General features: G+C 40.5%; 1 protein-coding gene across 1 annotated transcript in view; it reads right to left on the reverse strand.

Moving 5' to 3' along the window:
- Positions 1–16,890, reverse strand: part of VPS35L (VPS35 endosomal protein sorting factor like) — a 120,027-nt gene that overhangs the window by 98,179 nt on the left and 4,958 nt on the right. The window contains exons 2-7 of the mRNA XM_084641114.1: positions 15,483–15,582; positions 13,876–14,043; positions 13,452–13,574; positions 12,995–13,019; positions 11,929–12,005; positions 5,068–5,196 (exon numbers count right to left, since the gene is read on the reverse strand). Of these exons, the coding sequence (XP_084497240.1) occupies positions 5,068–5,196; positions 11,929–12,005; positions 12,995–13,019; positions 13,452–13,574; positions 13,876–14,043; positions 15,483–15,582 (622 nt within the window). The remainder of the gene's footprint in view (positions 1–5,067; positions 5,197–11,928; positions 12,006–12,994; positions 13,020–13,451; positions 13,575–13,875; positions 14,044–15,482; positions 15,583–16,890) is intronic.

A 16,890-nucleotide genomic window follows, 5' to 3' on the forward strand; every position in this document is an offset into this window, starting at 1 on the left:
AAATCCCTAGAGACTTTGACAGAACACTGCAAGATACCTGCTGTGACAGATATTGCAATCACATGCAGCATCTTTGAGGATGACATTGTATTAAGTTTTTGAATGGTTTATGTATCATTGTGGGTCAGTGATTGAATGCAACTCAGCAGGGGTGAGTTACCACAGCTCCTCCAGGAACTAAACAGTTGGGGCAGAAGGAGAGATTAAGGTGAATCATCAGGCACACCTGCAGCAGGGTACCATCCCTTGGGAAGGTTGGCATATACTGGTTCAGACTGGGTTTTCCAAAGACCGTCAGGTAATGAAAGGACATTGGTATAAAAGGAGATGAGTTTAAACTGACACAGGACCTTCTTTCTGATTCAGCAAATGGACAGGACCTTCCCTCTAAGGGAGACCCCAACCATTGCAGAAGTGTTGGAAAGACTTTGGCCTACTCTGACCCTACAAGGTCAAACCTACAAGGTCTGACCCTACAAGGTCAAACCTGAAAGTTTCCTGCAGTCTTTTAAATTTATCACATAGCTCATTTGCGCTATATTTCCAAGAGAATTTTAGTGAATAATACTTAGTTGCTTTCCCAGTAATTCTTTGTTATCTCTTCTATGCGTACCAAAAACAAAACAAAACTATCACACACACAGACTCACATGCCCAACAGTGAACCCACAAGCACAGACCTTCCTCCCTTTATGGCACTGTGCACCCCCCATGGGCACTCAGGATACTCCCTCGAAGCAAGTACTGCAACTGTACAAGCTGTTGCATGGAGTTGTGGAAGGCAAGGCTCTGTGTGTACTTTTCCATTTCCCTAACAAGGTTCTCTCACAATCTGGCCCTAAATCAAGCTACTTCTAGTGTTGTGATGCGGCTGGGTTTTTGCCCCCTATTGACAAATGTTTAATTCTGGGAATAAAGTATGCCCCCGCCATTTAGTATGCTCATAATGTTGTACTCTTATTAGGAAACTGTTTACCTCTGCAGTAAGAGGGAGTAGTAATATGTTTAAGAGTATCTCAAATTCAGAGTGATCCAGCAATAGTGAAGCTCCAGTAAAGGTATTCCCTCATTCACACTCTTTTCTAAATATCAATTTATTGCATTTCTGTTTCCTCCATCTCTTACCACAGGAACTGGTATAATATTTCAGTAACTGAAATATAGATGTAATTAATGCCCAGGCCTAGAATCAGGTAGGGATTAGAATTTTCATGGAGAATGAGAGTTCCTATGGGTGAGAAGTAGTTATGCATATAATATTAAACTTTTCTTATGACATTACCCAGGGACCACTGAGAGTGTTGTTTTTTGGGGGTAGGTGGGTTAAGTAAATCACAAGATGGGAACATCCTCAATTTTGGTATCATTCTAAGAAACATGGTCTGACACAGAACCATGTCTTAGGATCTTCCTTTGACTTCCTCTGAAAATCCTTTTGTGATATTATATACACAGAAATCCCACAGGTACTACATTTATATTCTGTGTTTTCCTCTCAACAAAGGCATTGTAATATGGTATTGTATTTTCTTGTGATAAAATACTATTAGGTCACCACACTTTTCATGACAATTTGCTTTTTTTAATAATATTGCTAATTCCCTGGTGCTACTAAAAGGCATAATCATCCAAATTCAAAGATCATTTTCTTAACTCTATTCACTCCTGATTTATGTTTCATTTCCTTTGTAAACTTTACCAGCATTTCCAACTTAAACAGCTTTCCAAAGGGGATCCGCTACTGGAAAAACAACCCTGACTTTATGTAACCTTTCCGGATGACTATTAACATTACATCAGTGTCTCAGTTTCTAAGGTTGTTGCAACTTCACTGCACTCTGCCTCTGGCCTCATTTAAAGGCAAATTCATACAAGTTTTAACATTCAGTTGTCCTATTTCTTAACACGTGCCATCCCCCACAAAAGAGTAATTTACAAATTAATACAGCTTGAACATCACTAGAGAATCTTTGAACTGTTTCTGTGCTTAATCAGATTATTCAATTACTTTACTAAACCAGGATAATGCAGAAAACAGCAGTTTACGCTAGCCATCGTTCCATTATTTTGTTGGGGGGGGGGGGAATCAGTGGCCAATAAAAATTTAACAACATTGGTTTTACTGACTCTATTGTACGGTTTAACAGCCTTTTATCCACTTCTCCCACAAGCACCTTCACGCTTTCTCCCATGTTACCCCTTATACCTACGAATCCCCTTTTCCTCCCCAATCAAAATCCCCACCTTATCGTGTATAAGACTCACTTCCAAGCCGTGATTACTACTACTGATGGTCTTATTACACATACAAATTGTGCACTCAGCCAGCCTAATCTAAACTTGCTTGTATTAAGGGTTTCCCTGTCCTTTCTTCTCTCTCCATATCCTATCTGTCACACCAACCTGTTGCATCTTGTTTGTAAGACTGTAATCTGGCTGAGGCTTAACCTGTCTCTTGCTATATGTCTGGACAGAACCTAGCACAATGGCACCAGACCTGGCTGGGGCCTCTAAGTGCTACCGTAGTACAACTAACATTTTAAAACAAAATAATGGAAAAATAAGTCTAGGAGAAGCAGTACTGTTAATTTATTAGATTTTCAGTCTAGGCAGGCAGACGGCAAATTTTAACTGTGACTTGATCCAGTGAAACCTGCTGAAACAAGTTTTCCATCTAAATGTTAATTCATTTTTCCTGACTGTACTGAAGACTTGCAAAGTAAAGGTATTTTTCACTCCTTTGAATTATTAGGTATCCAAACCAAATAGATATCAACTTTAAAGGGGAAAAAAATCTACCTAGAAACTGATGACATGGCCAAAAGCAGGCTAAGTTATTGCCACAGGTGGACAGTAGTCTATATTTGGCATCAGTGAACACTTAGCATGGCAGCTTTCTACTCCACTTCACTCCAAGAGGTCCATCCCCTGCAAGACAACAACCTTTCAGGGAAACAATACTTGTGGCCAGTGATGACAAAAAAATGCTGAAGGATCTAACAAATTAGCATGGGCACCATACATTATAAGGAGATCAGCTGCCAGCAATATCAGTAGTCTCTGTTCCGTACCCAAAAATGAATCAAGATGGGCAAGGATAAAAGAAACCTGGTAATATATTGTCCCTTCAGTTGTGATGTTAGCTTCAGGCAACCCGCACGATCTCAGGAACTATTTTTATCCCAGGGTAAAGTTTCCCAGCTACTGCCCCCCAAACCATTTATTATTTGTAGAGGATAGTATATAACATGTGTAGAATATATCCCAATATGATACTACAGTGATGAGCCCTAGATAGAGGTTTAACTTCAACTGATGTTTGACTAATAGGAGGTCCTATAAGCTTTATTTTATTTGAAGATAGATGAATCAAAAACTAAAAAATAAGTTAAAACTTTCATTGCATCAGAACAGTGTTAATGAATTAATCTAAGCAGAATTACTGCCAAAAAGACATATATTTAGAAGAAAACACTCGCTGTTTCAAATATTTTCCACATATGATCTACACTGCAAGCATCTCACACTACATGTATTTGGAATATGATATCAACTTCTTTGAATAATGTTTACTTTGTAAGTCAACAAACAGTCCTTGAAAGGAATATAGCAGCAGTTTGCCACTTCCGATGAAAAAAAAAGAATTTTTACACTGGAAGTCTACTTGATGCAACTCTAAATATCTATTGCAATGAATTTCAGGCTCCCTTTGCAGCTACTTTCAGAACTACAGACTGGGAAATAAGCATGTTCACTTCTACTAAATGAGCTCACAGCTTTTTTGTGCCAGAGCAGTGAAACAATCATAAATGTGTATTTTTTGTAAGCCAGAAATAAATATTTAATGTGATAAGCATCTTAAAGATACAGATCTATTGTTTCTAAATTATTAACACAAAGCATATGTATCAGAGAGAATATCTTAAGCATTCTTCGATCATCTAAGTATTTTGATTTCCTCAAGGAGCCTCATTTTATTTCAAACCAATTAGGCAATTTTTCATCTCTTTAATACTTGATCAACTTCCAAGAGGTTATCAGTTCATAGTTAAAAAAAATGGTGAGAAACTAAACTCTTAGTAACATCTTAGTCACAAAACATCAGCTTTTGCAAAAGACATAAGTGAATTTCAATGGAGACCAGTGAACTATGTACTTCCTTTACAAAACTGATTTAAAAAAAACAAAAAACAAAAACCCAAATGATAGAATGTCTAGAAATAAACATTTAAGAGATTCAGCCTATTCTGCATATATTTCTTCATCACTCCCCCACACTTAACTTTGCACCTTAGCATTTACAAAAAAATACATTCACAAAGGTAAAAATGTCAAATTCCCAATGGTACTAAAATGTACAACATAAAAGCATTTTCAAAGTCCCAATTTTTGGTATCAATTACGTTGATTTGTGTATTATTTTCCATATCATCTAAGCACAGTATTAGGAAAAATAAAACAAAAATAAAAAGATCACGTTAGAGGAAGATGTATGTGATCACCAATAACTTTACTGCAATTTAACTATTTACAACATTATAAATCTTAGAGAGCTAAAAAACCATATAATCATAAAAATCATATAATCCATTCCCCTTTCTAATTAAGATTATTCCGTACAATACATTTTCTTGAGTTTTGTCCAGTCTAACTTTAAGTGTTCTCAGTTATGGGGCTTTCACTACTGCCTCCGAGAGACTTAAACCCTGATCCAACAAAGCATTTGAGTGCATGCTTAACTTTAAGTACAATTTCAGTGGCACTATCAAAATGAGATCTCTCGAGCACGTTAAGTGCATGCCTGGATCAGCACCGGGGGCTAGGGAGTCATCATGACATTCATACTACTTTATTAGTAGCAGCTAGCTCTCCAACTACTTAGGGCCAGAATAAGCTGGTAATCATATAGCAAAGAGTTTTACACACTTTATGCCTACCCTCAGAATTCTGAGCATGGTGGAGGGGTCCACAGCAATCTTATAGCTATAGTAACATTCACTCATCTTTTTGTTTTCTAAATAAACAAAACTCATTATTTTTGTATAACACACGCATAGTTAAACTGACCTGGATAACTATTTTTAGAGCTTTTACTTTCTGATCAGAGGCCCAGGCATCCTTCAGTGACTGATTGAGGTCTTCAATCCGATTCATGTAATCTTGCTGAGTCAAATTCAACAGCTCTTTTTGTGAACCCTGACAAGAAAAAACAGCAGCATTTAATAAAGAGGCAACCAACAAAAAGAAGATACCTATTACTTAGCCAATCTATTAACCTTAAACCTAACATTTCCTAATTTGAGATTCATCAGCAAGGTTGGAACCTTAAGATCCACTGCACAGGCTCTGCCACTTGAGCTAACATGCCGTCTACGCTACAAACTTTTGCCAATGCAAGTTAAATCAGCATAGAGCTGCCGCAGTTGGTATATCACTTGTACACTTGCCTACTTGGTTCCTTGCATCAGTGCTGCACATACGCACCTGGAGTGCTTGTGTCAAAGCACAGTACGATGAACCATGGATAGGTATCCCAGTGTGCAACTCACCACCGTCCAGTGCACTCTCTTAAGAAGTTTTGGCAATGCATAATGGAGCAGAAACAAGTCACACAGAGGTGACTGGGAGCAAGGGATTAACTTCCCAGGATTCAACTTTCCCCATCCCCAAATTTTCATGCCTTTTAAAAAAAATCCCATGAACCCACAAAGCCCTCCTTGCTGTCCACCATCTCTGACAGAAGCATGGAGCCTGCCTAACTGTGACCTATTGTCATGAGAGTTGCAAGCATAGGATGCACTATCCTGAGGTATCTGCAGAGCTGGAAAAAGAACTGAATCAGCAAGGAGCATGACAATTTCTTGGAGGATAGATTGCTGTGGAACAAAACAAGGACCAATTCAAGGTTGCAAATGGCATTCACGGAGCAGCTACAGGTAGCAGAGTGCCGAATCTAGGCCCAAGAAATGATTGGTGGGATTGTACTGTAATGCACGCTTGGGATGATGAGCAGTGGCTGCAGTACTTTCAGATGAGAAGGGGAGCATTCCCTGATCTGTGTGCCGCACTTACCCCAGTACTCCAGGGCAGGGACACCAAAATGAGAGCTGCACTGACGCTGGAGAAGTGATGGGCGATAGTGCTCTGGCAACTTGCAATACCAGATTGCTACCAGTCAGCGGGAAAGCATTTTGGAGTTGGAAAATTAACCATGCAAGTCATGGAAAATTAGTCATGCAAGTGTGCAGTGCCATTGTCTCATGCTATGCAGGACTGTGACTCTTGGCAACATGCAGGACATAGTGGATAGATCTCCAGCAATGGGCATCCCCAGCTGCTGTGGAGCAATAGACAGCACTCATATACATACATTATATATTCTTGCACCAGACCACCTTGCCACAAAGTAAATCAACAGAAATGGCTAATATTCTGTGGTTATGCAAGCATTGGTGGATCATGGGAGATGCTTCACTAACATCAGCGCTGGGTGGTCAGAGAAGGTGCATGGTGCTCACATCTTTAAGAACACAGGACTATTCAAAAAGTTACCTGCAGGTACTTTCTTTCCAGACCAGCAGATTACCACTGGCAATGTTGAAATGCCAATAGTGATCCTGGGGGGACCAGGCCTACCCTCTGCTCTCCAGCTCATGAAGCTGTACACCAGCCACCTCAACAGCACCAAGGAAAGATTCAACTACCAGCTCAGCAGGTTCTGAGCTTTTGGTAGATTGAATGAATATTGGCGTTGTTTACTCACAGCACGGTCTTAGTGACAAAAAAACCCCAGTGGTTATAGATGCCTGCTGTGTCCTGTATAACATCTGTGAAGCAAGGGAGAAAACTTGCCAGCAGAATGAAGGGCAGAGATCCATCAGCTGTTTGTTGAGTTTGAACAGCCAGACACAAGGACTATTAGAAGAGCTCAATGTGAAGCTATACATACAGCTAAGGGAGGCTTTGAAAGAGCACTTTAACAATGAGCCACTGTAACGTTATGGTGTATTGTTCTCTCCCTGATCCTGCTGTTTTGGAGCCTGTTAGGAATTATGTGGCACTTCGTGTACATCTATGAATAAACGGTGTCAATGCACCTATTAATTTTGTGGTGTTTGTTGTACATTTATGATTACTACACTGGTGGGGTTGTTTTTACTGATCCAATGAGTTGTGTCATACTATACAACAAGTGGGTGCTTTCAGTACCACCAGGCATTCTGCAGCATATGTTGAGAATTAATAAAGATAAATAATTTTCCAAACAACAGATTTTTATTATGTAACAAAACACACTGCAAAAAAAAAAATTCTGTGCAAATTAAATGCAAATACATTAAAACCTTCATACATTTATGGAACAGCACTTAAAGAAGTGGAAAGTGCATTCATGTCCATTTTACCTACACATACATCAACCATGGCTCTCAGGTCACTGTATGTGAAGTCTTTAAACTTCCCCAGGCTGGAGTGGCAAGGTAGGGATGCAGCCCCTGATGCTGCATGGAATATTGGGGCGGGAGGTGTAGGGAAGATGCTGTAATGGAATTATCTGTGGATTGCAAAGGGAGGCAAGCCCATGACTGTTGAATCTGTAGTTCCACAAGAGTCTGCAGCACCTGTGTTGACTGCCGGAGATGCCCCATTATGCCCCGATGCATCTCCCTCTCCTTTTTCTGCACCTTTCTCCTGTCTGCTCTTTCCTTCTCCACACAGTCTGCAATATTCACCCTCCAGACCCTCTGCTAAGGATCTGGATCAGCACTGGATCTCACTGTACACATCACCATGAGTCCTCTTCCTTCTCCTCCTTGCCTGGTGCAGGTGTTCCATGGGTGTGGAGGGGCAACCCCTCAAGGTTGCAACTGCTGCAGCTACAGGTAAAACACCCAGAGGTACCATAGTCGGTACAGTCACAATGGAAAGTGAAAGTTACGATTCAGAACCCCCCTCCCTTGCTCCCCTAAAGTTTTAAACAAGACATGCTTATTGACACTTTTGCTTCAGAGTGCTTGTGGATGGCCCAACTCACAGCAGCAGCCATGATGAGTTTGACCTGGCAGGGACAAGGGAAATGAGGAGAGAATTGCTCAAGTGCATGAAATTACGAGAACCAGGCAAGGTCACTGAATATTGGCACCGTCTTCCCACAGGCCACGGTGATTTTAGCTGATATCTCACTCGTGAGCATGACAAAGGCACAGGGAATACAGCTGCTGCTGGAGTCCTGAAGTCACAGAGGCCCATATGCTGCTAGCCTGTTTATAGCAATGGTGCCTGCCGAAGTTATCGCCAACTGGCATGGGAAAGTGTCCTACTGCAGAGGAAGAAATAAGGCTGCCATCCTTAGAAACTTTCTGGAGAGGATTGCAGAGTACCTCCATGAAAGTTTTGTCATGATGGCTCAGGAGGATTCGAGGGATATCCCTGTGTACATACACAAACTGCTCCACATTTCCCCCTCCCCCTCGACCCCACCTAACTCTACAGGGGAATGAAAAGCAGACAACTTACTTTTACCAGAAGAGGTAGTAGTACAACAAGGAGAAGTAAAGTTAACAAAAAGTCAATAGCAGTGTCCTGTTAAGCTGGGGCACCATCAGTACATCATAATAATAAGAAATACAATTACATACTTACCCTGAGGTTCTTTCCCCTCCATCGGGCTCACCCATACTCACTGGAGTGCGGTAGAGTATCAGACAGGTCCTGACTTGTGACATAGCGGGATCCCCTGATAGCATGTCCCTCCTCCTCACTGTTCTCGCCACGGGCCTGCGACTCAGGCGCTTCAGAGGTTGCAGGCAAGGTGCTGGTGGGGTCTCCAACACATATGACCTGCAACTCTTTGTAAAATCAGCAGGTCTCTGGCTTGGCACCAGATCAACTGTTAGCCTCCCTGGCCTTCTGGTATGTCTGCTGGAATTCCTTCACTTTCACATGGCGCTGCTTCAGATCCCTGTCATACCCCGTCTTCTGCATTCCTCACGCAATCTGCTCATAGATGTCCACATTTCTACAGCTGGTCTGTAGCTGTGCCTGCACAGCCTCTTGTTCCCACAGGCTAAGGAGATCCAGCATTGCCGGTCTACTCCAGGCCAGAGCGTGTCTTGAGCATGTATCTGGCATGTTCAGCTGGGCAGCAGCACCCAACAGTGGAGAGTGCTAGGTGTGCTCATAAGCTGGGCAATCAAGAAAAGGCACTTAAAACCCTGTGAATTTTTGAAAGTGTGTGTTGTGGGGGGAAGGAGGAGGAAGAGTTTCTGGTCTCCATGACCCCGGGACAGCGCTGTTTGTGACCAGAGCACTCAGTGTTGGGCATTGGGAGACAGCGGCTGGAGGGTATCACAGATATTTGCTGACAAGAGAGGAAGGGTGAGACTTAGGAATCGTGGGTTCCATTCTAGGCTCTGGAGGGCTCTCTAGTGGGCATAGAACCTCACGCTACATAGTTTTAGGCTGACATTTAAAAACAAAAAATCAGCATTAGGCAGAAAAACAGCATAGGAAATATTACCCCTAATTAATTCTTAAAGTTTGGCAGTTACAAACAACTGAAAACTGCATGTTATAATGGGAAATGAGGAACCTTAATAATAGGCTGAGCTACCAGCCCCTCCCCTATAATAACTGTGTTTTTAATCCCACCATTTTAGTAGGATGCAACAAAACAACACATGCAAGTTGCTTGCTTTGTTGTAGCAACTCACTAAACAAATATAACCCAAGCTGCAGAGATCAGAGCCAGATATGAACTTCCTCTAAATCCAGGGAGGGGAGATACTGAGTCTTGGGCTTTGGTTTAGGCCCATAGAACATTTCTTCCTGTACATATTCCCAGCATTTATGGGACTATTCCTGGTGACATCAGCAATGCTGGTGTAGAAACAAAGGTAAATAAAGCAGTTGTGCTGGCTCCGACACTGGAAACATTACTATACAATATTTGCCAAGAGGACAGAGAAAAATCGGGAGGCGAGATTCTGCTTCTACTGAAAAGGGCAAACACAATGAAAGCTGAAATAGATACATAATGTACTTGACAGTGCGCTTTTAAACCTTATACTCTTTATATTAACCAAATACCTTTAAAATATAAATCAGAGCTCAAAGAACACAAGCATCAGACTGACCCTCATGCTGTTAAGCCATTTTTTCTAATGCAGTGGTTTTCAAATTTTTTTTTTTTCCACGGACCACTTCAAAATTGCTGAGGGTCTCGGCGGACCACTTAATGACCTTGCCAAATGTTGTTTGTACCGTCAGCTAACTATTGTAAAGCATTTTGGATAAAGAGCTATATATTTTTAAAAAAACACTTAATAAACGTTTCTTTGTTCTACAAATAAAAGCACACAACTCTCATTTTAATATCAGTAGTCCTACCTTTCTAATGTGATGGATATGCCCTCTCCCCCCTACCACGGCAGCCACCAAGCTGGGGCTGGAAAGTTGGGGGAGTCTCCTCTGCTGCAGCTGCCTCCGAGCTGGGGCTGGGAAGGAAAGGGGATATCTCCCCCGCCACAACAGCCAGAGCTGAGGCTGGGACAGAGGGCCATCTCTCCCTGGCAGCCACAGCCCTGGAGCTGGGGAAAGTCGCCTTTTTCTCTTGCCACGGCAGCCCTGCACATCCCAAATTCCCCCCCAAGACCACCACCTCACCTTACACGTGCGTCTTCTCCAGGATCCATGCACCTAATTAGTGAAGCCATGCCTGCACGGCTCCACTAATTAGGTGGGTAGCCCTTCATTCTCTCACGTGCGGCCGCCCAACCGTGCACGTTAGAGAGAACTATCTGCGGACCACCTGAATGGAGCTCCCACGGACCACAGTTTGAGAACCTCTACTCTAATGAAATTCTGTATTCCTTTAAATTTTTATGAGGTTTTGTCATTGACTGCTATTAAGTTGTAGCAGCTGCAGAAATAAAGTGTCCTTTGGTTACTTTCAGGTCAAGTACAACAACAGGCCTGAGTTCCTCTAACCCTCCAATTCCTTTTCATATGAACACCATTCTATATCGTAAGGCTGTTTATGAACAAAGTGTGTTGCAGAATGGTGTGCAGACCTAGGGCAAAAAGTTATTGCAAAGCTCCCAGCTACTAATTTGTGAAAAATAAAGAGCAAGACTCAAACATAGTCATATCAGAACTACAGCAGGTCACTGTAAAGGATTATGTAGCAGGAATGACTACCAGGAAAATAAATTGACAAATGGCGTGATGAATTGCAGAAGCAACCACTATTTTGTGAGTGAATACGTTATATATTATTGAGATACACTTATTCTTCCACTAATAGAATCTAATCTGCAGATATTTAAGTAGATGTTACTTTTGACACATGATCCCTTCATGCTGAATTTATAAAATGAACACAATACTGTGTTAATCATGAGATCCAAGTTGAAGTTAGCCATAAAAGACATGGAGGCACTGAAGCTGAATTGGCACCAATTCAGTAAGGTACGTAAGCATGTCAATGGCCTTTCTGATTTCAATGGGACTAAAGTAGTTAAACATATGCGTATTAAGTGCCTGGCTGAATCAGTGCCTTACTTAGGAGAGATGTCAGTCTCTGCAACAAAAGACAGAATAAAAAGATTAAAAGTTGGTAGAGCCTACCAGACACCAGGGAGCTTAAATACAGCAGCTATAGGAGATAAATGATATGGATGTCAGCCCAGAGACTCTCCTTTTGGGGTACTGGTTGTCAATGAGCTAAAAAATTAGGCCCCAATTCTACACAGACACACACACACACACTTTCAATGGGACTACTCAAGTGCATGAAGTTAAACACTGCATAAGAGTTTGCAGAATCAGGGCTTTTAGGGATAAGCCAGAAAGTTTCTTAAATAGCTTTCATCTCACACAACTAATCTTTTTTCTCTTAAAGTGGAAATGTTTCCTGGACAGTTTGCTCACCTCTTCAAGGTCATCCAGCTCTTCTAGCCTTGTTCGCACCTTCTCAGAAACTGCTGAGCCAGGCGTCGTAGCTTTTCCTGTAGGTAATTATATCTTTGAGTTTAACATTTTCAAATTCTTAAACTATTAAAAAAAAAAAAAAGACTTGAGGGGAAGAGTCAGATTTAAATAAGCTAACAGTATCCAAGACCAAAACAGTGGTTCAACCACCTAAAGGCAGCTATTCAGCTGCTAGCATGAGAGACTCCGAGCCTGATTTTCAAACAAGACCTCCATTCCTGCAGGCACACAATGAATGTTGCCAAAGATTCATTCATCTTTTTCTCCAAACATTTCGTAGTGGGCACAGAATAGCAACTGCAGAAAGCGAAGCCTGATTTGAAAAAAAAAAAAAAAAACCCAAACAAAACCAGACTCTAGATTTTTTATTCAGGTTCTTTGGGTAAGACTCTGGAGCCCTGTATTTCAAGATTCCACTTGCTATGGAAGGTTCTTTACTACTTCGCCTCGCATTCTTAACAGTTTTTCCCATTAACAATACAATTAAAACATTGCGTTAAAAATTAAGATTTTGGTGTCATACTAAACAGCCAGTATAATACTGGAATCCGCTCCTTCAATGCTTCTCTCTCAGCCAGGCTGAGAGAATTGTTGGACAGCTTTGCAAAGCACTTCCTTCTATTTCCCCTCTTGTTCCCTTCAAGCAAGCAAGTGGGAAAATTAATAAAGACAAGCCAAATACCAAAATAATCTTGCAATTTTGGGAGATTTGGAGGGATAGTAACAGCCCAGATGTTTTTTAAAGCTGCAATGTAAATTACAGGAGTTGTAGTTTCTTTCAATTACACATAATAATGCACCCAGCAGCCACTAGATGGAGCAAGATAAATATTATTTTTCTTGAATTTGCAAAAATCCAGTGGGACTCATGAGCAACAGCAGTGAATCAGCTCACAGTTGGAGAAAGAAAGCTTTAATCTGAATGCATGTTTTCACCAAAGGTCTGTCATTTGCTCTCTCCTTAAAATAATAGTCCCATGGCACTTGATATAGAGAAACTACTCACCTTTTTCAGAACTCATATACAGATTCTGCAGAGAAACAACAGCATTTTAGAAAGCATGTATTTACAAACTACTTACTTATTTATAAATGATTTAAGAAAGTGTGGATTGATTATTTTCAGTGCTGCTATTTATTCTATAAATTAATGGAGATATAAAGTGTGATTGTAAGCTTTTCGTGGCATGAACCATGTCTCTATTTGTGTTCTAGGAAGTGGCTAGCACACTTTTGGGCTCTCTAAAAATAATCAAGTACTACAGGCCAAAGATCAGCCAGTCTTCTTTATGAATATTTAAAAGCTAGAGCTGCTGGGATGGTTTTCCACTTCATTGCAAATTAAATGTACTGAATTTGTTTACATAGAAAAGGAATAGTCACAAGGTACTCAATTACTGTAGCCTCACAGTACCCATAGTCTATTAAGGTTCTTGCACAAAATTATTAAGAAGTGCACTTACAATGGAGAGTTTTTCAGTCGTCGTGTATCTAGCAAGGATTTCACCACGTTTGCTTGACCATGGTTCAAAGTCACTTCCTACAGCCAAGCTGTCATCTTTATCACGTTTCTTTCTTGTACTATCCTAGGAGGAACACAAACAAGGTGTTCAGCTTCATGTATACCAGGAAGACAAAGAAAGGTGACCAGATATTTTAAGACCTACTGTGTTTCATGTGTTACTGATCCTTGCACAGATTTACAACATTAAAAAACACAAACATTACCAGAACTGCTAAAGCAAAAGAAAACAGGTAAATGAAATTCTCTGATTAGTTAATATGGTACTTTCTATACTGAAACAGCTCTTGCAAGAGCACAAAGAATCAGTTCTATGCAGGTCTATTTTATTCAATCTACTTGAGATAATTAACCTTGAGCTTTACCGTGTTAGCTGCAGTAGTCACTGGATCTGCTGTTGCTGCGAACAATGACAAGGGATCAGTACCGTCCAACACACTGCTTAGTGGGTCTATCATTGAACTGGAAGAAGAGGAGGAGGTAGAGGAAGTACTTCCTTTCCGACCCATTTTCTTGGTCTTGGATTCAGTAACCTGAAGGAGAAGTTCAACTGTAAAATGAAATGATCTACTTCCACTTTAATAACTTACTAGAGCACAAAGAAAAGGAGTACTTGTGGCACCTTAGAGACTAACCAATTTATTTGAGCATCAGCTTTCGTGAGCTACAGCTCACTTCATCGGATGCATACTGTGGAAAGTTTAGAAGATCTTATTATATACACACGAAGCATGAAAAAATACCTCCTCCTATCCCACTCTCCTGCTGGTAATAGCTTATCTAAAGCGATCACTCTCCTTACAATGTGTATGATAATCAAGTTGGGCCATTTCCATCATACACATTGTAAGGAGAGTGATCACTTTAGATAAGCTATTACCAGCAGGAGAGTGGGATAGGAGGAGGTATTTTTTCATGCTTCGTGTGTATATAATAAGATCTTCTAAACTTTCCACAGTATGCATCCGATGAAGTGAGCTGTAGCTCACGAAAGCTCATGCTCAAATAAATTGGTTAGTCTCTAAGGTGCCACAAGTACTCCTTTTCTTTTTGCGAATACAGACTAACACGGCTGTTACTCTGAAACCTGTCATTACTAGAGCACAGATTCTCCAAATAGCACATTTTTTCTCTTTGCTAGGAGTGCCTCAGCTATAATACTGGTACTTAGAGATTCTTTTACCATTTTTATTTCTATTTTCTGCAGCAAAAGGCTCTTTCTCCCCCACCTGTTCTTTGCTTCCTCCTCCCACTCTTGTTTTTATCCCTTCTTTCATGATACTCCTTTAGCTTCAAACAGCCTACCACTTCCTGTGCACCAAATACCCTTCCTTTTGTCTTTCAAATCCACCCTTGAAGACTGCTCCTTTCAAGAAGCTTTCCTATGCAGATCTCCCTACTGACCTTCCAGAGTCTGAACTGCTGCCCATGTATCATAGTTACCAGAGTTAAACTAACCTCTTTGAAGCAGGGACCTTGCCTCTTATGTGTTTTGTAGAGCCCCATGCATGCTTGCAATATTTCATAGAGTGTTTTTAAAACCACAGCTGGTTTGGAGGTAACCCAAAAACAACAAGTGCTACATTGAGCAGTTAGGCAGGTTACTGGTAATGTGATGAGTTGGTCCCAATCTGGTCTTTTTATATATGATGAAACATTTCATAAGTAACCAAGAAGCTGTGCGGGATTTGAGCTGTTCTGAATAGTAAGAGACGTTTTCTGGCATAACACATCAAGACTTTCAGTACTGTGTAAATAGCAACATAAACTCCTAGTACTATAGAAATGGTGGGAACTGCAAGCAGCTGGAGCATCCAAAACGTAGTTCACTGTTACTGCCAGTGACTTTAAAACCAAAACTTTTCTTCTAACAAATTCAACAGAAAATCAGAACTGCCTCTAGTTGCCAGCAGGAAACAGTAGTTTTCACTTTACAGTGATGTTATTTGCAAAGGCTCAAAAAGAAACTTACGGTAATGGGTTTCAGTGGATGGTAGTCCCCAAATTCCACAGGTACAGCCTCCAGTCTGCATGATTCAAACTCTGATGTGTAATTTCTAGACCTTGCATGCCTTAAAAAGCAAGAATAAACAAAAAGTTTTATAGGTGCATCACTGTATATGTACCTGAGAGACTGTAAATATGTAGTTATACATCACACTTGCATAGGTGCAGACATGTTTATACGCTTTTGGAAAGTAAATCAAATTGTATGATGTAAGGTTTCCCTTTGCATGAGAAGCTAATTTGTAAACTGACTTGACTACTTTGCTCTCTTATACTCTAAATAAAAACTTCTGGTCAGTACACTTGTGAAATGAGGTAACTGCCAGTTACTGTTCTGAATTCAAAGTACAGCAGTTGGATTCACCTCCATACCATTTAATTTAATCATCAAAAGGATCAGAATTAGCAAATAATTTACCCATTAGGTAATTTACAAAAGGAATCAATATCCAGCTGTTCCACAGTATTCACAATTAAAAGTTGCAGTGGCCAGCTGACAAGAGGAAGAAAGAACATAACCAGCAATGCAAGAACAAGAAATAAGTCATTGTACTAAAGGCTTCCATTCTTACTGAAAATATTTTATTAAGAGAAATAATTTACAACAAACTTATATTTTACAGTTTTTATTCTTAATCCGACTTGTTAGCCTGTTGACAAAACCAGACCTTCTTCCATAAAAGAAAACGACTTGTACTTGAAGAACAACATAGATAATGCACTCCAAGTGCTTTGCCTTAAAGGCTTAGCAGCAGATATTAACTCCAGTCACAGCTTAATAGTTTTTCCTCCATTCTATTTTACTATTAATCCCAGTTTCTATTAATCGTTCACTATAATTAGAAATACAATTCATCTTTGAGGTGTGCCGTTAAAGTGGGAGAGAGAAATATAACCGGAGTTTCCATACCGAGACTGGACAGACCTATCAAGGAGAGCTAAGAGTTATATTTAAAAATACTCAAAAATATATTCTTAAATTCAGTAATACATCAAATGAAAACCCTTTAACTAGCACGATCTAGTGATCATGCATGGAACTGAGAGTAAAGATTCTTGGTTTGAGTTCCCAGCTCTGTTACTGTTTCTTTGGGGGCAAAACAGTTTCCATACATGCAAAGTGGGTATAGTTCTACTCAACTCACGGAAGCCTCATGAGACTTAGAAGTGTCTATACTCAGCATTTCAGCAAACATTTTCCACCACTGGTACCATACATTCAGCTCCAACAGTAGAGCAGTGGTGATAGAGCTGGTGTAGACAGGGATCGTAGCAGCAATCAGCAAGACCTGGTTTGAAAAGGTTTTCTTTCCCTCTGCCCACTCTACCTGGAACATTTTCCTGACTGTATTTTAATTTTAGAAATATTAGGA

This window comes from Lepidochelys olivacea (genome assembly GCF_965140295.1).
Source record: "Lepidochelys olivacea isolate rLepOli2 genome assembly, chromosome: 10".
In the NCBI taxonomy this organism is placed as follows: Eukaryota; Metazoa; Chordata; order Testudines; family Cheloniidae; genus Lepidochelys; species Lepidochelys olivacea.